Raw genomic sequence first — 26,164 nt, forward strand, 5'->3', positions numbered from 1 at the left:
GGGATCAGCTTTGACTAGCCAAGCAATTGTAAGTAGTACACTATAGTATTTTTGCCATGTGGTGGGGATGGAGATGGAGAGTGTTATTTTGATCGTGTGTTCTTTGCGTAATGGATGTGGAGAACTGTTAAATAACGTTTAAATAGTCGGAGATTATTTCCTTGTGGTTTGTGTAAAAAGGTTGGAGATGGAGACAGAAAGTTGTTATTTTGTGCGTGTGTTCTTTGCGTAATGGATGTGGAGAACTGTTCAATAACGTGCTTAACTAGTCAGAGATTATTTCCTTGTGGTGTGCGTAAAAGGATTTTGGAGCTAATAGAGTTGCGTGTGACGTAAACGTGCAGTGACTCAGGTTCATGCCAGCTGACCAAATCGATTGCATTGTTATAGCGTTATTGTGAAGTTTAATTAATATTATATGTTGTTATAATATTATATGTTGTATGTAAATATGTTGTATGTATATCTGGAGTTGTAACGAAAGTAATTCCCCCCTGGGATTATTAAAGTATTTCTGATTCTGCTTCTGATTAATAGCGCATATATTCATCTGAGAGCTGATGTCTGTGTGTTTCAGACCCTGGCTGTGTGCACTGAAGTGTATATGACAATAAAGTAGTGAATCTCAATGTATTTATTTTTTTAAATGTATTTCAAATAGGCCTATAGGCTCATAGGTTTTTTGTCCAAAGAAAACAAACAAATTTTTCACAGCACCCCCTGTTCGAAATTACTTCCAGTGGCCCTGGTGTCATGACCAAGAACAGACAGCGAGTGTGTGTTGTTTAACTGTTTGGAAACTCTGCTAATCCTTAAGCCTATTAATTCTTGTTCCTCTGGAGAGAATTGATTGACTTGAGGCTCCCAGTCACTGCAGAATGTTATTATCCTCACTATTCTGGGAAAACTCGCACAGTCACACTAACAGACACACTGTTCACACACACACATACACTCATCGTGCCTACATAGATGGAATAACTGACACACAAGCACATGCAGGTTGACAAAGGGATTACTGAAATATATTTTGTTGACTTGTTAAATCGGCTGTGTGCTCAAGGATATCAGGTATCATTTGTGGAGTTGATGTTTTAAAATGTAATAACATGAGTAATATAATGAGCTGCACAGACATTGTTTAGACTATTTTTATCTATGTGCTCTACTTTAGAGAAAATGCAACAGTACTTTTAACTCCAGTGTTATAATGCTGCATTGTCCTCATACTTGTACTCACAGTGAAGATAGTGATGATCTCGCTCTCAGGCATTATTGGTATTATAATGTATAGTTTTATTGGTTTTAAAAATAGGTTGAGCGTTCAGTTGGGAACATGTAGCAGACAAAAATGTATTTTTGAGAGCACTATAGATTTGTTTTGCGACCATCTGCAGTTTTTCTTTTGGGAAGTTCTTTTCTATTTTTCCCCCCCCTTATTTGATCAGTTTGTGAGTCTCAGCATCTGCACATTTTCTATCCACAGCGGACTTTGGCTTTGCCAGGTACCTTCAGAACAACATGATGGCAGCAACACTCTGTGGGTCCCCTATGTACATGGTAAGCACTCTTTTTCATAGATATGATGGAAAATAATAGCCAGCATACTCAAATGTTTTGCCAACACAACTCAGATTTGATGACTACTGTTTTATAAACTCAGACCAAAGGTTGTAAGAAAGAGAAAGTAAATAAATAAGGATGCTTTGATGGTGCCTGAGAAGGTGCCATTTCAAAAAACACCATGTTTGATCATCATTGGTTGAACCCAAAGTTCTTTTCATTTTACAGTGTTAGCTGAACACTGTCTCAAAAACGTAACACAGAAAAAAGAAGAAAAGAGTTTCACCAAAGTAATGTCAATCATTTTTTCCTCACCAGGCTCCTGAGGTCATTATGTCCCAAAACTATGATGCCAAGGCTGACTTGTGGAGTATAGGAACCATAGTGTTTCAGTGCCTGACTGGGAAGGCTCCTTTTCAGGTAAACGCACTTTTATAATGCATGTTCTTTTGCAATATGACCTGCTTCACACATAGTTACCTACACTGCCATTTAGGGATGAGCCATATTAAAACTCCACCGTTTTTATTAGGCCAAATTAACAACAATCATTATGTCATATAAGATTCGCTGTTATCACTGGCTTTTAGATGAGTCATAAGTGTGTCTACAGAAAAGTGAAGTATGTATATGTATTCATCAACAGCCACATTCTCCCTGCCAGCTTTAGTACTGCAGTACTTCGTCTCCACTAGGTTCCTCATCTCTCTCTTGACTTTTAGCCTTCATCTCTGTGAAAAACAACTTTTTAAATATTCACAGTTTTGTAATGGTTGTATATGTTGTATCCACCTCACTTTTTGGAGACCTGTTGCTTATCTGTATTCTTTAAATATCTATTTGAACGAAATAAGAGTATGTGAAAAGTATGCACAGAAGTTTGCGTGTCATTTTGCACAAGAGAATGAACTTAAAGCAAATATTTTAATGTGATTAAAGTGATGGAAAACACATGCAGTACATTTAATAGTAACACAATGAAATGCATTAACACAAAACTATGTTGAATGATCCTTTAAAATATTTTCATCCAGAAAATGCACTTCAGTCTATTGTCTGTTGAAAGTTTTTAAACAGACTGTCTCCTCTCTCCGGATCATGTGAAAAATGAGCAGGCTCACATAAACCCAGCAATTAGCCATGGCTAACTTAAATGATGCTATGAAAGATGAAACATATTAACATCTTACAAAGTACCTTATCTAAACTGGTCCAACAGCATTTCTGGCACTATCCGAGTAGCTTCACTCTTTGCTTCATTAGCAAGCTTGTTAAAACATGGTATTGTGTCGTTACACAAGTGATTAAAGCAGCTGGCTCATGGTTTAATCTGTGCAATATCCAGCATACTGTGCCATAATTGTGTATGACTATGTGTGTACACAATCTGCAGACATTTACATGTTTTGAACTATTTCGCTGACCCTGTCATCCCTAGGCTAGCAGTCCCCAGGAACTCCGGCTGTTCTATGAAAAACACAAGACCCTCAGCCCAAAGTAAGGAGTTACAGTGAGATGACAGCGTGTTTATTTTTTATGTGATTAAAAAAACTGATGTTATGGCAAAAGACCACATGGATTTGTTTTATAAATTGTGCTTATAAGAAATGAGACACTTTGCTGTCATACATCTTTAGGATAGAATACCCAATTAAAAGTGAAGCTCTGACCTAAACTTTTTAGAAAGGCCCCATTGTCTTTGAAATGTGTCTGTGTTGCTACAGTGCTGTTCAAAAAAAACAAGTCATCTACAGAGATTCTGCTAGTTACGGCAATGCCAGCGGGGTCATTTTTTCACAGTTGAACAGCAGTTGATTTACGAAATTATTAGAAATGACAAGCCCCTAGCAAATCCCCAACAACCCAGTCTTTTACAGCACAATGTATGTAAAGGTTTTACATTTCAGTTGATCACAGCTGCCGAATGAAACCACACTAACTATGAAAGATACAATGTATTCTGAAAAGATGTTAATTACATTTTCTTTAGAGAATACAGATATGTTTTTGGCAGTAAACCAAGTATCACTAACAGTTTTGCTGTATCTGTATTTAATTTTTCTTTTGTGTTATTGAACCTTTAATTAATTTTTTTTTTTTCCTGCACAGCAGCACACACTGATGGTGGTATTATTTATTTGCAGCATCCCCAGAGAGACGTCAAGCCATCTGAGGCACCTGCTGCTGGGTCTGCTGCAGCGCAACCACAAGGACCGCATGGACTTTGGTTAGTGTACATTGAGTCCAGTAGAATGACTGAAATAGTTGACTATATGGTGTGGGTGCAGACCTAAACTAGTAACCTACTAATATAGCATTTCATAAATTCTTAACTCAGGGCTGCTGTACTTGAGTCCAGACTCGAGACGCTTTTCTGTTGTCTCAGACTTGTCTCGGAGTCCAGCGCTATATGCTTTTTTTCTGAAGTAACTTCCTTCTTAAAAACAAAACCACTGATGAAGTGCACTCATTCAGAAAACAAGTATGTCAGCGAGCACTTTGTACTATGGATTCTTCAGGACAAGTAATAAGTTCAAGAATGGGAGCATTTCCATTTTATACTTAAAGTAAATAATATGGCCTAATTTGAGCCTATAGTGTGTTACTCTACACTTTTTGATTTTTACATCTAATAAAGCAAAATTATCATCTTAAAATGGAAGATATACTGTCTCTCACATCACATAGTCTACATTATGAACTTAAACAAGTAAGTGGTCTTGAAGAGGATTCTTTTTTTTCTGTCTCGGTCTTGACTGTCTCTCATTTGGACTCGTTCTTGACTTGGACTTGAACCTCTTTGGACTCGGTCTTGACTCGGGCTCGACTAGTCCTGGTCTTAGACTTGTCTTGGACTCGACAAAGGTGGATTTGACTACAGCCCTGACGTAACTACTGTAGTCACATTACCCGGACACATACAAATATCCCTGTGTATGTTTGTATCTATGTACTGTATGTTGCTGAAATGTTGCCACGCTTCACTACCTCCTGCTAATTCTAATTCTTCTTGTGTTGTTGGTAGATGAGTTTTTTTGTCATCCTTTCCTGGAGGCTAGCTCATCCATGAAAAAGAGTAAGTAAGAATAAACAATGCACTTCTTAATAGAGCTTAGTTGGATAACCGTCAGTAACACACAGAAGTGCAGGACTACATCTGTATTGTATGATGTATATATACATCGAAATGTCTTGCACCTATAACGTCTCACACCTTCACTGTAAATAAACATTACACATTTTCTGAAACCATACCACATTTTCTTAAAGCATTAAGTGCAAAACTTCACATCCCTTTTTTTTTAAAATAATGCAAGGTTGAAATGATGTCAAGACTGAACTTTTCATCCAAATTATACTTTTATTTCATTCGAGGACTAGATGTAGTAGTAGAGCCAGCCACATAGTGATGCGAACATGAGAGAAAAAAGCAATTATTTGTCAGCAAAAAACCATAAAGTTATGCCATAATATGTGCCCTGTGGGATTTTCTTGTAAACCGTCAAAGATTCTGTTTCTCACCAAACTGCCTTGTGCGTATCCTTCAGTTTGTCTAAGAAATGTGTTGCATTTTGTTACAGCAACGCCTACTGTGTCCATGACCTGCTTCCCAAGCTCTGCATCAGCCAGCTCTTGTAGCAGCTCTTCCACCTCTCACCTCGCCTCACCACCGGTTCGCGTTTATTATTCCTGTATTATTTCCTCTTTGTTTCTCTGTCTGTACCTAAGTATAGAGGCTGTGTTTTTATGTGCAGTCATAGAAACCAACCAAGTCAACACCTATTTGGCCTTCTTACGCAGTTTGCTCTTTCATTATTTCTTTTGGGCTTTCTTTCTTAGTTTATGTACTAGTTTCTGTCTCCCTGTCTCTGCAGCAGTCTCTTGCTGAGGTTCAGCATTTGCGTGCCAAAGCTCTGGCCTCCCCTACCCAGGAGGCCACTGGTTTTCTCCTCAAGGACTCGTCTGGAGGGGGCGGCAGCAGCAAGAACTCCTCCTCCTGTGACACAGATGACTTTGTCATGGTGCCAGCTCAATTCACCAGTAAGACTTTTTTTTTTACTTTTTATTATCCCTACCTAAATGTCAAATGCAGCTGTGCATCATCCTAGCCTTGGCTCCAGCTCTATAGGATTACTGCTGAAGTATTTGAAGTAATCTTTTATTTATTCTTCATAGACTGGAGCCCTACTCTATCTAGATATCAATTCTTTAATCTCTGTTCTTAACGTTTTTGCTGGTTTCCCAGCAGGTGAGCTGACATGTGAGGGTAAAGTGCTGCAGGACAGCCTGATGAACAGCGGGTAAGATGCAAGGATTGGTTCTTCATATATCACCTGTATTACACTGCTTTAATGTAGTTGTGGACAGTGTTGCAGAATATAGCAGCATCATTGACTATCCCTACAGAAATTTAAATCAAAGTGAGAGCATATGTTGTATTCTTTATTCAAAATGGCACCTTGATAAAGTCCTGATGACTTGTGTCTCCTGTCTCTCCTTTATTTCAGCTCTCTTTTGGCTTCTGCTGCTCTGTGTAGCCAAGTCAAAAGTCCTCCACACTCACCTTCCTGCAGTGGGTCTCCAAGTCCTCTCAGGTAACAGCACAGAGCTAGATGTTTGGGTGTGGTGGTAAGATATGGAAATGGTTAGTGGTAGAAGAAGCAGCAGCAATTGCCAACACTAACCCTCTCATTTCTTGTCTAACTGTTTCCCTCTGCACTCTCTGTTCTTCTCACTGTTGTTGGCAGACCCAGTGAGTTCTTGGGAAGTAACTATATTGGTAGTGATGGAAACCATGGTCAGTCATTGCCTATCCCAGTCCCCACCCAGCTCCAGAACTACCAGCGCATGGAGCAGAACCTCCATTCTACCAAACAGGATTGCTCACCACAGTCTGTATCCACAAATACAAACACATGTACACATGTGTGGGACATGTGTATGCTTCTGATGTAAATTTGTATTTACATATGTTAAACTGACTGGAGAGACTCATGAACTTTGTATTATTAGGATGTCGACACCAGTGCATCGTTGCAGCAGTGGAAGCTTGCTGGGCTTTGCTCGGACCGGGCCTTCACCCCCATACGGGCAAGGAGCAGTCACCACCAATCGCAGGCTTTCTCTGGGAGGTGCCAGACCTTTTCAGCTCTCCCCTCAAGGTAGCTCAGAGGCTTTGCTTTGTTTTGTGTACCACTTTTCCAGCATTCTCTAATCTACTTTCTATATAATTCAACCAAAGAGGGTCTTTCTCATATATATATATATATATATATATATATATATATATATATATATATATATATATATATATATATATATATAGAATAGAATAAATAAATAATAACTGAAATTAAATTAAAATTAATTAATTTTGACAGCCTAATATATATATATATATATATATATATATATATATATATTAGGGCTGTCAAAATTAATTAATTTTAATTTAATTTCGATTAATTAATCTGAGAAAATATAACGCGTTAAAAAAAATAACGCAGATTAATTCATTCCATATTGACGTTTGACCCAGAGCCATTCTAGCCACCATTCGACTGTAAAATGAAGGAGGGAGACGAGAATGTTCTGCCTGGATCATTAATTGGAACATTTACTTGTAAAAATCTTCTTCCTGCCAACCCTGGCTACCGAAATCTGGTGCCACTGATATGTCTGCGCTTCTCTCTGATGCTCTGAAACAGATGATACAGACAACACAAACACCGCTGCACGTGACGCTAGTTAACACTATACTCGACAGCAGCTAACGTTAGCCTACCGCTAGCTAGTAGCTGGATTAAACACGGTTAAAATGCTGCCAGCTAACGCTAAACGGTGTAAAGTTTGACTGTGTTTTACTGTAGAGGATTCAACACCTGGATGTAACAATCTGCAGCTGCCGTTGGAAAAACAACACAGACGGTGCGTTCAATGAAACTGGTAAACTACAGCCTCGTGGTGCATTTGAAGTTATTGTAAATGTCCTTTTCCCATCTGGTGGTTGTTTTTGTCGTTATTAAGTTATTGTTATACATTATTATTAAACATTTAATTTTGACCATATGACCTTAGCAATAAACAAGCCGTTCTTTAATGTCACCAACTGTTGTTTAGTACCCTTTTTTTTCTTTTCTTTTTTCGGTTCAGGCACCGTTAATTATGTATGCGATTAATTTCGATTAATTAATCACAGAGTATGTAATTAATTAGATTAATTTTTTAATCAATTGACAGCCCTAATATATATATATATATATATGTTTTATAGATGAAATGCTAAATTGATTTATCAAAAAAATAATCAAACAGAGCGGTTCATTATAAAGTTATTAATATGTGCAGCCCTATAAAGGTGATTGGCTTGTTGCAGGTGGTTGTTGCCCAAATAATTAGCTGCAGATAAAGAGGGAAATACAGTTGTGGTTAGCATTTGCCAATGTTTCTTTGAGTCAACCTGGTCAGTTTTGAAAGTTGTTGGTTGAGAAAATGAACAAATCTGCTACGTACACAAACACTCTCCTTCTCACCACCAGTTGCTCTCTACTCGTCTGTGCCTCATGCTGGCACAGTCCCTTATCTATCTGGACATCCAGCTTGATAGCGGGGGAGTTAGGCAAGCTTTGTTCATCTCTGCTGCCTCTTGGTGGATTTCTTGTTTTGCTGTCCTGTCTGACATTTAATTTTGCGATGCCACCTGCCGTTTAAAAGCAGAAACATTCTGACCTTCTTCTGTTCCACAGCTCCTCAGCATATTGAACCTCGGCCGACTTCTCAGCAACACCCACAGACGACAGGACTGGGCACACGGACAGGACTAGGCACACGGCTCCACAGTGCCCCCTGTTTGTTGGAGTGTGCCAGTGGTGGTGTCCAGCAAAAGATCAGGAAGCAGCACTCAGACCCGGTGGTGGCACCCTCGACAGGCCTGATGACTGTCCGCCCTCTACACTCGTCCCCCAGACTCAGTGAGCTGATGCAGCGTAGCCCCCTCCCCACCATCCTGGGCTCCCCTTCCAGGGTGAGTCAGCTCTGTGTGTGTGTGTGTGTTAGAGAGAGAGAGAGAGAGAAACTAATGTGTGTGTTTAATTCTCTGGAGATACACAGATCAAGAAAAGACTACCAAACAAACCTCTGGTACCTCTCATCTCTCCCTCTTGTCTCTCTCCTCAGGCCATCCCTCCTTTTGAATTCCCCAAGCCTCCAAGCTCTACGAACCTTGTGACCTTCCTGACACAACAGGGTTTGATCATCGGCTCCCCATGCAGCAGGACTGTCCCAGCAGAGCCCAGAGAGGCAGGACAACAAGCGCTTGCACAGGTTACCCAGCCTGCCCACTGCATCCACAGACTGAATGATGATACCAAGGGCTTTGGAAGGTTAGTTTTGCTGTTAAGTCCCACGCTGGTGATCTGTATCCAGGAGGAAGTGCTTATCTACAGATACAGGATAGACAGCAGTGCTTCTGCAGTGAAATAGGCGGCTATTAAAAACATGTATAATTCAGATCACTTTCTTTCCTTCCATGTCCTGTCTCCTGTCTGTTTGATGCAGGTCTCAGAGTGCAGGTCGTCTGTCTGACATGCTGCTGATGGCTGCATTTGGACCAGGTGGACCTGTGGGTGACCGAGGCAGCACAGAGAACCTGACCTCTGAAAAAGCCATAGACATAACAGGTAGGACCTCTTGTCCATTCACATTTACAAACAAAACAATGTTTTTAATGTTTTATTTACGTGGCTCATTCCAACGTGTGTCTATAATATATTGCAAAACAATAGAATGTGATACAATGCTATTCCAATTCAATATTTTAACTCGGTAATTTACAGGGTGAGCTTCTTTGAAATGCATTTTTGCAGTTTTTAGTTTTTATTGGAAAATGAAAATGGTCAATGATATACCCAGCCCTACCTTCAATCATTGCTTTGTTCTGCCATCTAGTGCCCCCCGGTGGTGGGGGAGTCCTTGCACCCGGCTCCGTCAGCCCAGCACAGGTGGTTTTCACTGTGGGCTCTCCTCCCAGTGGCAGCACCCCACCTCATGCATCCAGACAGAGGAAATACTCAGGTAGCACATTCACCTCCTGACACAGCCAAAGTACTTTTCCTCCACATCCTGTCTGCAGCTAGCAGGAATTAAAATTCCCCTTGCGCGGCAGCATTAGTATTATGCTCTGCACATCATACAACATAGAGCACTGGCAAACTATTACTTTCATTTTCCATGATGTGGAAACTTAATTAAATGTGAGGTAAGCGTTAAAGGTTGTTTTATTTTATTTTTCATTAAGCCCAACTGTGGAGAGATGTAGACACATTTAGGGAGTAATAACCCAAATGACGAACACACAATTTTACAATTGGTAATTGGCACTTAGAGTATTTAGGAAGAAAAAAATTCATGTACAGTAGTTGCTGGCAGATGTTGATCATTAACTGGAATGCATCTCCACTCAATACAGTGGTCAGCAACAAGTGTGAATGCCAAAACAACAAGCAGTATAGTTAGTAGAAATGTAATCCACACACTGTCATTACAATGCGTTTATAAATTGTTGTCTTGGTAGATTTAGCTGTTTATTGTACAGCAATTAAAAATGCATTTGGAATGCAAATGGCATTTGATGAAAAAATATGTAAGTGTATATATATAAAATGAGATACTTTTTTTTTTTGCCATCTCTTTTTCTGACTCATGCAGGCTCCTTCACTTCAATCAGCCCCGCAGGCTCCTTCACAAGCCGCTACCCCCAGACAGGAACCTATCTGGATGGCTTTGAGGCTCCTTCCAGTCCTCGCTACAGTTTCACAGATCCTATCACAGCCAACATGGGTGGTCATGTAACCTTCGAGGCTCCTGAGCTGCCCGAGGAGACGCTGATGGAGGTGAGAAGCGGGTTTTATACACATCTCTGGAAAGTAGGGAAAAAGGAGTCATCCCTTAGGTCCTGTGTATTTTGTGTATTTATGCAGCGATGACTTCTTATGTTTTGTACATCAATCAGGGGTTCATTCTCACAAACCTTAAAAATGAATAAACCCTCTAGAAAGTGTGGTCAGTGAGAAAAATAGTGAGCATAGTGTAGTTGAAGTGTCTTTAGCTCAAGTCATCATGGCAAAACAGCCTAAGGTGGAGTCTGGAAATGGAACCTGTCTCCTGTTAATGCTTGGGTTCATTTCACCCAATGCAGAATTTGCCTCTGTTTAAAGTTCTATCACACGATCATTTGTTTTCCTCTTTCTCTGTCTCTCTTTTCTCATGTCTATGTCGGAGTGCAGCAGGAGCATACAGACACTGTGCAAAGCCTGCGTTTCACGTTGGATTTCGCCCGCTGTCTGATGGAGGTGGCTGGAGCCCGTGGGGTCGCGGTGTGCGGGGAGCAGGGGGACATTTCTCATCCCTCCCTCCTTCAGCAGCAGAGCCTGGTAGCAGATCAGATAAGCTCACTGAGCCGAGAGTGGAGGTAAGGCCGTATCAACTACGGCTGCAAGTTTTGTTGATTGCGGTGATACTGTTTATCCAGTTTGGATAGAAAATGGAAAGTAATTTCAACATGGATATCCTGCCCCTGCACCATGTTTGGTGAAAATAACCTTGGGGATAAACCGATTTTTTTTAATTGGCAAAAAGATTTGTCAAGTCAGACTTCAATGTTGCAGTTTGTGGATTTGTAGGGCCTACTCAGGAGTATTGACTGAAATGTCAAAATATATGCTGCTTGGTGTGTGTGTGTGTGTGTGTGTGTGTGTGTGTCTGTGTCTGTGTCTGTGTGTGTGTGTGTGTGTGTGTGTGTGTGTGTGTGTGTGTGTGTGTGTGTGTGTGTGTGTGTGTGTGTGTGTGTCTGTGTCTGTGTGTGTGTGTGTGTGCAGTCATGCAGAACAGCTGGTTCTCTTCCTGAAGACTGCAGAACTCTTGTCCACTGCCTTACACACAGCCATGGAGCGAGTTAAACAGGGCAAACTCTACCCATCGTCTACGGTCAAACAAAGTATGAGCTGATATTTTTATTTTGTAAGGGGGAGGGTCTTGTTAAGGCGTCTAATACTGTATGTATATTAAACAGAATGTACAATGAGCGTCTTAACAGCATATTAAAATCATTTCTGTCCATATACAGTAGTGAGGAGGCTGAATGAGCTGTACAAGTCCAGCGTGGCGTCCTGTCGCTCACTCAGCACCCGCCTGGAGCGCTTCTTTTCCAGGAAGCATCGTCTAATGGACCAAATCACCTCAATCACAGCTGAGCGGCTGCTTTTCAGCCACACTGTGCAGATGGTAAGCCGGGGGGGGGGGAATTAGACAGTTGGTAAGCAGAGAAGGAGATGGGAGTTATTGACCCAGCTGACCACAGCATAATCATTCAGATACTGTATGTGTGGGCATCCAAGAAATAATTAGCCCTAGCGTATGTTACAAACTTAAGTGCATGTATGGCCAAAAAACACACACAGGCTCCAAGAATGTACTCTAAAATGATTGCTTTATGGTCACATGAATATTTTAAAGCCACTTAAGTAACTGGATGCTCATTAGATTGTTACATAAATGGCTAAAAAGCAATGCCATATGTATATGTTTGTATATTTGCTCAGGAAAGAATAACAAAATAAATGTTGGTAAATGACAGCATTACTGTTTTTTTTAACTGAGGTGCATTGCATGTCCCATATGGATATTTTAATCAAGACTAAAATCTAAAGTATATTAACTTAAGCATCCTTGTTTCTGTATCAGGTTCAGACTGCTGCGCTGGACGAGATGTTCCACCAGGGGGAAGCATCAGTCTTGCGCTACCATAAAGCTCTCCTGCTGATGGAGGGCCTGTCTCTGCTGCTCACTGAACAGGACGACATCCTCAGTGTTAGCAAATGTAAGAATGTCTTGTCAGCTCCTCTCACAAAAAGAAGGGATGTCTCCACTCGGCATCAGCACCCTAGTTTGTTGTGTGGTGTCCCTGCAACTAAACATCTTTTATGATTATATTTTCAAAACAATTTTCTATTTAGATCATCCCTTATAGATGAATGTTTCATCTATAAACTAAAAAAACTAACCCTGTCTTTTTTTTTTTCCCCTGTGTCTGCAGGTAAGGAGTGCATTGAACGGCGCCTCACAGCTTTGCAGTCAGGACTCTGTGTTTGAGAGCCCTACACTGCTTCTTGGACTGTGCATATGATGTCATTTGCACTCTGCACATCACCAGTGAACCAAACCTCATGGTCTTCACACAGGAATGCTTTAGTTTTCACAAGAAAACCACAAGGCTTTACTTTTCACTGAACCTTAAGGGTTTGTGCTTTTTAAATGGCCATTCATCTCAAGTTCGGGACAGTGGTAGTGACTTCCCTGCCACTAAACTTGTACCAGTGTTGGTCATGAAGCATTTGTGCTGTGTAAGAATGTCTGCGCTCTAAACTATGTGAGAGGACTTCTGGCACTGAAAATGGTAGAACCCCCTTCACTAGGCGTAACACCTGCAGGAGCAATTATTGCTAAGTAGTCACATACCCACATACATTACTTATCTAAACATAAACAGATAGCGTTTTATGATGGACAAATATTCGTGCTACGAATTTGCAATAGGCTTTATAGACAAAATGTTATCTTTTACCAAGATCAGTAGCTGGATGGAAAGCACAGTATCTGCTGTACACCTACATATACAGTAAGGACGTGTTCTGATGAAGATAGGGAACGGCCAAGTATCATTCTCATCAAATGTATGTTTGTCTTATACCCCTTGTTTGCTTTCCTGGGTTTATTTTTCTGGTATTTATCTAATTGTTACTTGCTCTGCTGAAGGAAAGTTTAAATAGCAATGCTGCAGTGGGTGGCTAGAAGTGCATACAAGCACTATTACAAAACTGTTGCCCAAATGACTTGTGTCACGTTTTATTTTAGACTCACTGCAGGTTACTATGCTGGTTTGGAGAAGGAAGAAAAAAAAACTCTGTTTAATCATTGAAACAATAATGTAATAGGGATTTTTTTTTTTTTTTTTTAATGGCAGCACCAACAGGCTAGCCTGGTTGACACCAGACCCTTCTCAGTTGTAACTGAGAGTGCGTCTGGGAAAGGTTCATTCACAGCCCATTTCCAATGGATGCCGCTCAAATGCCTCTGGGCGCAATTGGATAGTCCTTCAACCAATCAGACCAACGATCCGGGTGACGTAGCAGGGACAGCGGCATCAACGGGTTGCTGCGCTTCGGTGGCTGTCATGTTGAATGTAAACAAAAAGCTGCTTGCCGTCGCTGCGCTATCGTCATCGTGTAAAGCCCTGCCTCAACGGTTGTGATTGGTGCCTCGATTTGGAATTTGGAAATGGGCTTAAATGGGCTCTTAGCCAGACGGACTTGCAGAGCAAATCTCAAATTTGCCGGAAGTTCGTCAGGGTTTTCCCAGGCTACCAACAGGCAGAAAATGGGTCCACGAAACACTCATTACCCCACATCTACATCCCAAATATAGCTTTTAATTCAAGAGGGACTGAAACTGGTCTGTTAACATCCTTGATCACAATCATGTTAAAGATGCTGCAATAACCTGGGATGTATTCTTAAGGTACACAGAAGCTTATGTACTGATGTTGCTGGTGATTTCTTCACCAATTCCATATTATGTTTGATTATATGTCGTCAGTCAATCATGTCGGAGTTTAGCAAGTATAATCAAATTTGAGGGCTGACAGGAGAGAAACAGTGCTAATATTAGCCAAATGTTACGCAAATTTAGGGTCATCCCAGGGTTTAACGTCCGAATGTTTTTGCACTGTTGAAGTACTAGAACGATCATGGGTGGAACATGCTGAACATGTCCAGTTTTTGTAGATACCTAGAAAGATAAGCTTATTTAGAGATTTCTATTCCATGCTTTTATTGCAGTTTTAGTTGTATTACAGTTGCTGTCAAAAGATGTGTGTTAGATGTGAGAATGCTGACAAAGAGATGGTATAAGCTATGAAACCTTAGAAAGAAACATTCGCTTCACACTGAAAAATAATTTGCATTGGTTGTGTTGTGTTCAGTTTCAGAGTAGTCAGTGGGTGGCAATTGTGTTTGATTTTGAAAAGTGACCTGTTGATTTGGAGTGCTGGTTGAAAATGTGTATTTTACCCTGAATGTTTGTTTTTTGTTTGTTTTGTATTGTCGATATTGATCTTAGCCATATGTCCCAACAGGATACCTTTACTCTCCTAAATTGTGGGTCAATGGGAAGGGTCAACTTCTACTCTGGTTGCTGTCAGAGAGAAGTTTGTGTACATGCATGTGTGAAGTGATGGTGTTTGATGTTTTGTGGGATTTGTTTGGTACAGAACTAATGACATTGATTTGTAACAAGATATGAATGATTTAATTTTCACTCCAGTTGTGGATGTAGTTCAACAACATCCACTGAAAATCAAGGGTTCCTCTGGTGTAACCCACTGCCAGGACCCAGTACAACTTTCTTTTTTCCTGAGGTGTATTTTCCTCTGCCTTTTTAAGTTAATAAAGATAGTTTAGAATAGGGTGTTGATGTATGGTCAGTGCTGAAGATAGTTTACACTGAGATTTTTGAAGCCTATAGTAGCACTGTCAGCAGAACAGAATGGAGGAATGGTTTTGTCTAAGTGAAAATTTCTCTAAATATACATAATGTGTATTTGCTTTGTGGCCTTTTGTCTTTTGTCAGATAACTTTTTCAAACATTTCCGTAGGTATTGCTCTACCTAGAGCATTCTGCATGTGTAATGTGGTGTTTGTTTGTCTGTACATTCCTTATATCAACTCATCTGCAGCCTCTCTGTCTCTTACACATGCTGTTCTGTTCCGTCAGTATGTAGTCTCAAAGGAGATACAGATAGCAGAAAGCGATGACATCTTACTTTTATAAAACTGATGCATGTGTCACTTTCTATTGTTCCCTACAATCATTGCTATTGGCCATCCTAACAATGAGTATCTGGGGTAGGAGTCATAAAATAATGTGTGCAGCAGTTGAAATAATTAAAGAGTACAGCAGGTTGGTGTAGGAAGTGCGGAGAAGGTGCCCTTTGACAAGCTGGTATCCACTCTGCTAAAGTGTCCTTGAGCACAGCTTTAGTGCAACTGTTCTGATCACATACAGATCAAATTAAGTATGTGTGCACTCCCATAATAGATCTGTCATTGATTTGGATTCTTCTTTTTGTTTGCTAAGAACATACCCGAATGTTTTCATTCTGTGTTTTGACTTTTGACAAATTCTGTATTACCTGTAAATATTGTAAATTAAGTTATTGTTGTTATTGTATATATTACGCTGCAGGCATGGAGAAAACAGTACCATACCATCTATACATTTCCAAAGAATAGGTCTCTATTGCTGATCTTCCATTTTGTCTCTCACTGTTGCAAAAGCATTTTAATGTTGTCTATGACAGATACACTATCTCAGTGTCCCTGTGTGTGATGTAACCTTTACTGTTTGAGTTGCAACATGAATAAAGGGAAAGGAAAGGCAATCTGTCTTTAGATGACAAAAGTTTTCTCTGCTGTCCTGACACCTCAGTTATGGAGGTACACATTTTATGATCCCATATGCCTGAGCCTGAACTTACTCATCATAAACCTAACCATACTCAGTTTGGCTTTTGAAGAACCCAGGTTACAATTTTACAACCATATTTCTCATTAGTCCCCACAGCTATGGAATAATGTAGGCTGGCATTAAGGCAAGTGTAGCTACTGTCCTGCTGCTGACCTAGTAAACTCGCCAATTAACCAATTAAACTTGGGGGATTTAACGTTAAGTCTAAGGGAGTCTAAAGGAGCAGGCCAGTGTTTTGGCATAGTTTAGACAATTCATTAAAAGTCACATGTACTTAACATTACAGCTGGTCATTTCCTAAAACAAACTGCTGTGTGTTTTGTTTATCACATTACACCAAGTGAGTGGTTTTCATTAATTTCATATAACACATTGTATGTTATACAATAATGAAAGTGGATAGTTTTGTGGCCTCCAACACGTGTGGCTATTGGGGAATATCTGAGAATGCCTAGTAGTAGTGAGACCGTTCCCCCTTTTGCGACAGGATTGTTTACATTTTTTTTTCACTTTCTCTTTTAGTTGTGAAACCGCTGAAACCCAAGCTCCACCAATCAAACGGCTATGTTTAAATGCTTCGCCCATGCCGCAGCCAATCCTAACCAAGGAGGCGGTACTTTACGGCAGCTCACTGAGCTTGAGCTCCATCAACTCGGGGCGAAAAATAGCATCGTTAAATGTTGGTTGTCACGGCAACGTTGTATGTGAGTGGAGCGCATGTCAAATGAGTGCTAAGGTGATTCACGGTACTTGAGCTGTTTACAAGCTCCAGACTTTAGCAAACTAGTCAGTCGGCTTATGTAGGATAACAATATAACGTTAGGTTGACCTGTCTTCACTGGAATACAACGGTAAGAGAAAAAAAACAGTTAGCTAATGGTGCTGGTTTGTTAGCTAGTTAACAGTGAGTTTGTGCGGAAACAATTCGTCGCCTGCTTGCTAGCAGATGAGGCTAGAATGGTTCGTTAGCTGAATGAACCAAAGCAATGTCAAGTCATAACCTTCCACCGGTGCGGCATTTGCCACAATGGACTCGGGTTGGGCGCCTCGGGAAGCCCTGCTCCCCTCGGCGTTTACCGGTGAACCATCTGCAGCCGCTGCCTGTCGCCCCGCCAGCGGACACAGGAGTGTGGAGAGCAGCAGAAGTGTCCTTTCACAGCGACATGGACCCCCGCGTCGCATCACTGCAGAGGAATATCCAGTTCCTTCAGCAACAACACAAGGAAACTCTTGAGAAGCTCCATGCAGAGATAGAGTATCTCAGGCGGGATAATAAAGGTGAAGGAACCAGTATGATATCTAAAAGAAATGCCATTATTGTTAGAGAATGAACGTCGTTTCTAACGTTACCCAACTTAATAAATACTTTAAATGAGGTCACCTGAATATGTAATAATTTGGATTAATACATGATTCACATTTGTTGACAATTAAGTTAGAGACCATTAAAATAGTTTATGCTGCTTTGCTGGGTTAGCCACAAAATGATGCTATACCATGCTCATATCAGAAGCGTATAAAGTAAGCCTAAAGAATTAAGTTCAAAACTGTAGTTATAAAGTCTGTTACAGAAGGGGAGAAAAGAAAAACAGAAATAAAAGAGAGAATTCATAAAAACAACACACTATATAAAAGTTTGAAACACTTTTAATAATGTGATCTGATTTGGCCTCTCTCTTTGCAGTTTTTTTTTTTTTTTTTTAATTGAGGAGTAAAACAGCAAAGAATGCTAAATGGTCAATATTCTGTTTCATAGATAGAAATAGTACCTTATTGTTCCCAAGAGAAAATTGCAGCGTTATGGTGTTAATCAATTAATTGGCTACTTTATGGAATCCATAAGGGGTGAACTCCGTAACCTGTTGTGTCCACAACCCTTATGTGATAAATGACAAAGACCTGACTGTCCATGACTGGTGCTGAAAAGAGAGACATTCAATCTACCGTGGTCGCATAGCAACTACAGGGTTTTGATGGTCTCTCAGTGGGAGGTGGACAGAGATCCAGTGTCACTTTACTGAACAGGTCACATGCTGTTTCATATAAATGCATCTCACCACCCACCAAGAGACTCCCCAGTCATCTGTCTTCGCGCCGTCACAGCAGTCAGGCCCCAATGGAAACATGGGCTGTTTGTCTGGACTGTGTTACAAGAATGTACCTCTTCTGTGCCTCCTTACAGTATGTCGCACACTAAAATTCTCTTAATATGGATGTTGCAGAGTTGCAGTATAAGCTGATAATGGAGCCTCCCAAGTCAAGTAGAAAAGGTAAGATGTAATCCTGATTTATTGTTGTTGTTTTCTTCGTCCTGCTATGCACAGCCGATGTTCTTTTAGGATTGGGATAATTTAGTAGTGGACAATATTAACACAATCTTCTATCACAGTATATGTAATTTTATTTTATGATATTGATACTGAGAAACAACCAGTCAATAAAGCGATGCTACCTTGGTATAGACAGTGTGGCAAACTCTCTGAAAGGTGACAAATCTCACAATGTATATCATCATATTGCCCAACCCTAGTTCAAAGGCATCTATCTTAGTCTCGGGTCCTCTTTCTTCTAGGAATGACACACAGTCGACGAGGCATCAGACCACCCACTCAGGGAAGTGAAGCCCGTACAGGACTCTACCTGGAGGAGCCGCTACAGGACACGCGGCCCGCACAGGACCAAGCAATAAGGTGGATTTCCGTGCAGCCTTCACCTGCCTTACTACCTCAATACTGACATAGTGTGATTAGATTTAAGGAATGCTTTTTTAGAAGATATTAACACACAAAAATAATTGAAAGACAAAATATTTAGTAACATGGATATGATGACCAAACAGGTAGCATCATTCATTATTAATTTCACGCAACTAGGTCAGTCAGATAAGTTCAGAAATTTGTGTCACTCAACTGTAATTCAGACTTAAGAAAACACTAACGCGAGTTGTATGATAATCTTACAAATAATTCAGACAATATCTGATCTCACGATATTACTGTTCAGCTGTGGATGAAATTACAGCAAAACACTGATAGGAAATTATATGTTGGTTAAGATATGTGAGATGGGAGAAATTCAGCAACATAAAGCACATTTTAGGTGAAACATACTGTGCAGCACTGAATAATATACTGTAGCACATAAAAGCAAGTGAGATGTTCATGTAAAATGATATTAACAACGACATTAATCACACTAAGAAGATGTGAAACAAACAATCAGTAATAACTACATGCAGCTACAGCATGCAAAGAAGCAAAAGACACATTCACAAAGTGTGAAGCATATAGTTCATGTTGATAGAATTGACTGTTTTACATTTCCAATGTAAAGATGGCCAGAATGTGTTTAATTCTTTGTCAGTCCTAACCTTGTTGCACCTCTGATTACATAGTAATGGGTGCCTTGTCTTCTTACTTTAACAAAAGGGGCATATGGAAGGGCTCATACCATGTATCATTTCATAAAAAAGATGCTACATAATTATTTAAATACTTAATCGGGTGTTCCTAGCTCAAAGAGTTCTATTTGTTTTAAAAAATGTTTACCTTGGGTCTTTAGTGTGTGCTTACGCAAAGACCCAACTGGTTTTACTGTAGTGTAGTTAGTAGTAGTAGTAGTAAAACAAGCATGCAAAGATATGCCGGTATAACTGCATTCAGTTTGTTACCATTATAATGTTGCACAATTTTCCAGCAACATTTCCTCATGTAGCTTGAAGAAATGTCACAATCATTTTTATTTTTTTATTTTTTCGGTGCAAAATATACGTAATTTCTTGTACTGCTTTAGTGAAATTTTTGTCATTGGTTGATCAGGTTTACATTGTAAGTTCTTAAAGTTCCCAAAGCTCCGTGGAGCCCGGGCAGGAAAAGTCATATTGAGAATTCAGTTTCTGTACGTACCTGTAGGTGTAGCAACTAGGCATTTACAACCAAAGCTAACAGTTTGTATGTTACTCACTGACTGCTGGGGAAAAGCATTGAAGAGGACAGCGACATTCTGGGATCTGCCAGACAGGACCATGGCCCAGAGGGGAAGGGGGGCCTCATCACGTCATTACAGCCTCTACGAATTCACAGCAATCCCTCCCATCCACCGCGTGCCCCCACACTACAGGAGTGTGAGGTCATCATCCGGCAGCTCTACAATGCTAACAGTTTACAGTCTCAAGAAGTAAGTGCCAACCATTAGATAATATTACTCTAAATACATTTGCTTTACAAAGTTATGGAATTTGGATATACTGTATTATTATAATTTCTGTGGAAATATTTCATAACTTTATGACTCTGTACCCTAACCCTAACTCCGTCTCATTTAGATTATACGTGTTAAGGCATTGCTGAGAGATATTGTTTTGAGCAAGAAAATCACCCCAGAAAACTACATTCTGACCAAGGCATACCTTGTTGACGGCACCCGGTAAAGTGATACCATTTTTTATCATTTTTATTGTCACCAATATAGAGTATTTCTTGAAAAGACTAGCACTGTTGTGATTAGGGTTTCTCTTTTTTGTACTCCTCAGCAAATCTTCAGAAGAAAAGAAATTTCCAAAACTTGGTCTTCAAACATTTCCAGAAAGAATGTATGTAAATCTGTCTCTCCCCGTGCCTCTACGTAAAAGATTGCTGAAACCTCAATAATATTGCATTTACTGTCTCTTGTAACCAATGCAGAAGCTTTTCAAGACGCTATTCATGTCGACATACTGTAGCTTTCTTGGTCCTCTCAGTTAAATCTACACACATATCATTTCCCAGGTCTGGACCCTCTCAGTCTGGGGTGGTCCTCCCAGCCCTCAAACAGAGCCTCAGCTCCACCATTGCAGAGAGACAGAGGAGGACCCGTGCTGTGCAGAGAGACCGTTTCAAAAGGACAGTGCATTGACAGAATCAAAACTACCACACGGCTTTTCACAATTGTTCTGAAAAACCTTAGTCACAAAAACTGGGTGTACAGGTATGGATATCCATATAAAATGTTAATGTCCTATGATTTGATTTTTGAGCTTTTTTTTTTATGAAAAAAAAAAAAAAAGATCTAGACTTAAAAAGCTTTTAATTGTGCATATGTCTCAAATCTAGCATCGTACTGGGAATGGTAAATGTATTTATTCATTTTTTACCAAACAATGCATTTTAGGACATGAAGTTCTACATCGCTAACTTAACTTAACACTGGCTGCTTATTTCCACCAAACTGAGTCAGATTTGAGTGAGTTTTAGTTTAGTTTTCACTGCACATTTGTTGTAATTCTGCCAAAATTATGGTGGAATTGTTGTATTTCATATAACTGTAAAGAACTAGTCTCCTGTTACTTTTAAAACAGCTAAGTATTCAACACTTTTATCAGTGCAAGCACATGCAATTAATGAGACAGAAGAAACTACCTGGCTAATTTCTCAGGCACTTTTTTGTATTGGTTTGTATTTACATTGTATGGAGCAGTGTCATGTTAACTGGCCAGTGAACCTACATTAAAACTAAGTGCAACAATACAAAACTCTATTAAATTGTCTTGACACAAAATAGCTGTCCTGTTTTCTTTGCTCCTATTATGGTGCCTTTTACTGTTTTTTTTGGGGGGGGTTTTTACCAAATAACTTCAGCTTTGGCAATCTTGAAAACATTTATCAATGTAAATGCACCAGGTTTATTTTCATTACATGAATCCAAACTTAGCTTGTAGTTGTGCAACAATGTAGGGCAGGTTAAGAACTGCATGCAGCCAGGCGGGGCAGACAATTCCCGGAATTAACCTCAAGTAGCATACTCCCCCTCTAAAACCTTTCAGAGGAAATCCATAATCACATGATTTTACTGCAATCTGGTGCATTCATCTTGCCACACAACTTAATACGCATTTCCATTTTCCAGAGGCAAATAGAATGAATAAGATGGAAGTTACTGAATTCAGTTCTTGACAAGGCTCCACAGTAAATCATATCTCAAACTGCATCTCACAAGGCCTCCTATGTTCATCTACACTTTGTCAGCAACATCTCGCGCAGTAACTCTGACTTTACCATTAATCTTAACAACAATAGATTAAGGGATGGCTGACCCAGCAGGTTTAAAATTAAAAAACACTCAGTTCAAAGCTTAACTTCCACACATTCTACAAATCCACTTAATGAAGCATCCACAAGGTGCACCCCTAGCTTTACTGTGTAGTTTTGCCTATACCTTTCTAATGACGTTCTTCAACTCTCATGTGCCTTGCACAATTTAGGAACATTTAACGACATGTGTTTCATTAAGTGGGAAACAAAATGATAAAAAGCTACATTTGCCATTATTCATTTTTCCTCTGAAATAAGAAAGAAAGAAAGAAAGAATAACTTCTAAAGAAAGTATAGTATAATGGTCTTTGCCAACACATATTTAACATTGATGAATAATGTTGCAATCAAGAAAATGGTTTTACATGCAGAAAAATTCATCATTGCAATTGTATAGATACATACCATAAGGCTCATTCTTAATACAGCATTGACAGCCAGGGGGTAATGGTTAGAAAAGCAATCCTGTGCCTGAGGGGCACTGATTTTGCTCCTAGACGTTTGTTAAATCAGAGAAGTGTGCAAGATATCCTTATGTCTCTTGGCAGGAATTGCATATGTACCTTTGTATGCATTTGTGCTCAAGGCTACAGTTGTGCTCGAAAAAAAAATGCATAATACTGTATGTTTATGTTTAAATAAAAGACTCTTGCATGCCACACCCACTAGATGGTGGTGTTTCTGGAAAACTCTCAGTGAGCGTCCATTCAGTCAAATGGCGTTTTTCCATTACATGGTACCTGCTCCACTCGCCTCGACTCTACTCGCCTCACTGTGCGTCCGTTTTCCATTGCAGATTTTAGTACCGCCTCAGCGTGGCTGGTCGTCATAGCGGCGCCGCAGTAAACTGCCGTGACCTAACGCGACACACACACAGAACGTCGAAGATGTGTTGTTGTTGCCACAGCCAGAAGACACATTTTGTTTCAAATGAAGCTGGAGGCAGCAAAAATAAACACAGCTGGCTAAACTATTTAAAAATGGCGGGTTTGTTCAGGACACCCCCCTCTGTCGCTTTAGCGCTTTTCCATTACATGGTACCTGCTCGACTTGCCTCGTCTCTACTTGCCTTTTTTGGTTTTCCATTACGAAAAGAAGTACCTGGTACCTGCTAACAGGTACCTTTTTTAGTGCCACCTCAGTCGAGGTTCCAAGCGAGCTGAGGCGAGCCGAAAAGGTGACGTGAAAGCGACAGACGGGGGTGTCCTGAACAAACCCGCTATTTTTAAATAGTTTAGCCAGCTGTGTTTTTTTTTGCTGCCTCCAGCTTCATTTGAAACTAAATGTGTCTTCTGGCTGTGGCAACAACAACACACCTTCCATGTTCTGTGTGTGTGTGTGTGTGTGTGTGTGTGTCGCGTTAGGTCACGGCAGTTTCCTGCGGCACCGCTTGTTTTACATTTCTGCGGAGGCTCCAGGCAGAGCTTTTGCCATAGCCTACGTACACACACACATGGCCGGCTCGACGCACACACCAGCGCACAAGTATAAACATCAGGCCACTTACATAGTATACGGCGAAAGCTCTGAGTGGAGCCTCCACAGAACTGTAAAACAAGCTCAAGTGGCCTGATGTTTATACTTGTGCGCTGGTGTTTGCGTCAAGCCGGCATATAACGACCAGCCACGCTGAGGCGGTACTAAAATCTGCAATGGAAAACGGACGCACAGTGTGTCGAGTCGAGGCGAGTAGAGTCGAGGCGAGTCGAGCAGGTACCATGTAATGGAAAAGCGACTTTTCACGTCACCTTTTGGTATCGGCTCAGCTCGCTTGGAACCTCGACTGAGGTGGTACTAAAAAAAAAGTACCTGTTAGCAGGTACCAGGGACTTTTTTCGTAATGGAAAACCAAAAAAGGCGAGTAGAGGCGAGTCGAGCAGGTACCACATAATGTAAAAGCGCCAAAAGCCTACTAATGTTTGATAGCAGCTTACATGCAGGTATGTCATAACTTACCTTAGCCTCTTTTCCAAAAATGCCATTATGTATATGTCCAAATTATGACTTCCCAAAAAATCTATCTTAATGAATGGCTGGTATTACCTTGAGGTAACAAAATCAGAATATATGGGTAAGGCTAAGGTTTAAAGTACTTTGTGAAAATACACAACAGCAGTTGAAGTTAAGCAGCATGTGTTGTTCTAAATATCCACATTTATTTTCGTATACTTCTGAGGAGGAAGAACCTCTGTTTGTTTTGGTCTTTCCAATTTGTTGCATCACTGCGTCTTTGTGGAAATGTGGGAATTGGCAGGCATTAGCTGTTAAGACCCAGTGGGTGTGAATCTATTAACATTCAGCCAGCGCTGTGGTGATGAGGGCTGGTCTGTGCCATCTGCGGCCTCTATGGCATGGTCACTAAAATCTCAATAACCAAAGGAACAGAACTACATCTTCATACTGTTTTACTTTCATTAATGAGCAGTAGTTGGCCCGCCATATTGGACAGCTTGTCATGCTCAACCAGTGTTTTCTGTCCCATTCTTTGGGTTGTATCATTTTTTAAGGCTTCTTTTTAGGCACTACCTCCACACCCTCCATTAAAATTATTTATTTCCCTTTCAACATATTGTGTTGTGGGTTGGGTAGGTTGGGGAGCTCCAAATCGATGTGTCACAGTTCTGTGCCAGATAATACTTATTATGAGATTGAATGGAGGGGAAGTTAAAGAACAACAGGAAATTAGAATAGCGAAATATGTAAAACTTATGGCATTAACTAGCATTAAATAAGTGTTGACTGAGCAAATATACTGTACCTCCAACATACAATATGAGCTACTAATGAAACCACAGTGAGCTACAGATATACAATATAATAGGCTACAAAGAAATACATCATAAATGATATATCCACATTAGAAGATGTGACTTGTTTACAGGACAGCCTGTGTCCTCAGGGAACCAATCTGAGATGATTGAGTTGTCAGATATGATTGGGTGTAAAACTCTCATCAGTTATAAGCATTATGTCTGCAGTCACTCATTCATCATTATACAGTAATAATAGTGAAATTAAACTGTTTATTAAGCCCAGGGAACACCCTTGAGGACAGATACGTACAGTACAGTTTTGGCATAGGCTACTCATTTTCATTTTCTATACTTTATACACCTACTGTATTAAAAATACAAATATTGTACTTTGTACACGTTTAGTGGACAGTTATAGTTACTAGGCCTACTTACTTTGCATTGTACAGAGAAATAATATAAGACAAGCATAAAGTTAAAATGAACTACACCCAAATCAACTACAACAGCCAAATGCTAGGCCTACTTGCACATGATGCCTTAGTATTAACAATCTAAAAATATAACATATTTAATAAGGGACACTCACAGGAGCCTTTTGTCTGCATACTTTTACATTTTGCTTTTACTTGTTTATTATTTATTGTGCTGATAATACTCGTGTGCTTTTACTTCAGAACTATTTTAAATGCAGGACTTTTGTATTTTTACATTGTGGTATTGCTACTTTTATTTCTTCAACCATCACTTATTCTGACTGGGATGTACAGGATATGGATCATGTACAAGATAATTAGAGATTTACCCATTCGTATGTTCATGATAATGTCCGTTATACAATAAGTAAATACGACAAGTTGACGTGTTTGCACATTGTTAAAAAAAATAAATAAATAAATAAATAAATAAAAAATAGTCTAAAACAATAAACGCAGCAAAGAAACAACAGCAACAATATAGGGTCGTGCTACTGTTACAAATAGGCCTGTAATGTATTTTCTTCTATTGCTGGTTGTTTGCCCTCTGATGATGACATCGCTACTTTATCGTTTGTCACACAAAATGTTCTGTAGCTGTGTCATGGAAAGATGATTGACACTTTGCGGTGGGGGGAGAGGGTGGACTCGTCACCCAACCACCCCCTTTCTTCCTCCCACCTCCCCCTCCAGGCGTGACGTGCAGATAGAAAGCGGGACCTGC

The 26,164-nt window shown here is 40.1% G+C and overlaps 2 protein-coding genes across 3 annotated transcripts in view; both read left to right on the top strand.

Annotated features, from left to right (window-relative positions):
- The window catches only part of ulk1b (unc-51 like autophagy activating kinase 1), a 28,532-nt gene extending 12,475 nt beyond the window's left edge, over nt 1–16,057 (top strand). Inside the window, exons 7-27 of one of the 2 annotated variants that reach the window (XM_078270858.1) lie at nt 1,487–1,560; nt 1,882–1,983; nt 3,002–3,060; nt 3,708–3,790; nt 4,589–4,639; nt 5,145–5,236; nt 5,439–5,604; nt 5,810–5,864; nt 6,072–6,158; nt 6,312–6,455; nt 6,577–6,725; nt 8,310–8,587; nt 8,740–8,945; nt 9,121–9,242; nt 9,511–9,636; nt 10,270–10,454; nt 10,848–11,032; nt 11,439–11,557; nt 11,687–11,844; nt 12,304–12,439; nt 12,656–16,057. In XM_078270858.1, coding sequence (XP_078126984.1) covers nt 1,487–1,560; nt 1,882–1,983; nt 3,002–3,060; nt 3,708–3,790; nt 4,589–4,639; nt 5,145–5,236; nt 5,439–5,604; nt 5,810–5,864; nt 6,072–6,158; nt 6,312–6,455; nt 6,577–6,725; nt 8,310–8,587; nt 8,740–8,945; nt 9,121–9,242; nt 9,511–9,636; nt 10,270–10,454; nt 10,848–11,032; nt 11,439–11,557; nt 11,687–11,844; nt 12,304–12,439; nt 12,656–12,711 — 2,633 coding nt within the window. In that variant the 3' untranslated portion in view covers nt 12,712–16,057. The remainder of the gene's footprint in view (nt 1–1,486; nt 1,561–1,881; nt 1,984–3,001; nt 3,061–3,707; nt 3,791–4,588; nt 4,640–5,144; nt 5,237–5,438; nt 5,605–5,809; nt 5,865–6,071; nt 6,159–6,311; nt 6,456–6,576; nt 6,726–8,309; nt 8,588–8,739; nt 8,946–9,120; nt 9,243–9,510; nt 9,637–10,269; nt 10,455–10,847; nt 11,033–11,438; nt 11,558–11,686; nt 11,845–12,303; nt 12,440–12,655) is intronic. The other variant, XM_078270859.1, reaches the window with a different exon arrangement.
- Nucleotides 16,058–16,800: 743 nt separating this feature from the next.
- On the top strand, nt 16,801–21,669 carry ccdc74 (coiled-coil domain containing 74). Its single transcript, XM_078271336.1, has 7 exons — nt 16,801–17,421; nt 18,366–18,413; nt 18,716–18,833; nt 20,124–20,319; nt 20,468–20,568; nt 20,675–20,734; nt 20,910–21,669. The coding sequence occupies exons 1-7, from the start codon at nt 17,130–17,132 to the stop codon at nt 21,034–21,036; spliced, it is 942 nt and encodes a 313-aa protein (XP_078127462.1). The 5' UTR covers nt 16,801–17,129; the 3' UTR covers nt 21,037–21,669.
- Nucleotides 21,670–26,164: the final 4,495 nt, after the last annotated feature.

The sequence above is a fragment of the Sander vitreus genome, chromosome 16 (assembly GCF_031162955.1).
Source record: "Sander vitreus isolate 19-12246 chromosome 16, sanVit1, whole genome shotgun sequence".
NCBI lineage: Eukaryota > Metazoa > Chordata > Actinopteri > Perciformes > Percidae > Sander > Sander vitreus.

Excerpts from the sequence above, each read along its gene's own strand:
- ccdc74 (XM_078271336.1), top strand. The coding sequence starts at position 17,130 with ATGTCAAGTCATAACCTTCCACCGGTGCGGCATTTGCCACAATGGACT. Across the intron at positions 18,414-18,715 it reads TCCCAAGTCAAGTAGAAAAG|GAATGACACACAGTCGACGA; the intron begins GTAAGATGTAAT and ends TCTTTCTTCTAG. Across the intron at positions 20,735-20,909 it reads CAAACATTTCCAGAAAGAAT|GTCTGGACCCTCTCAGTCTG; the intron begins GTATGTAAATCT and ends ATCATTTCCCAG.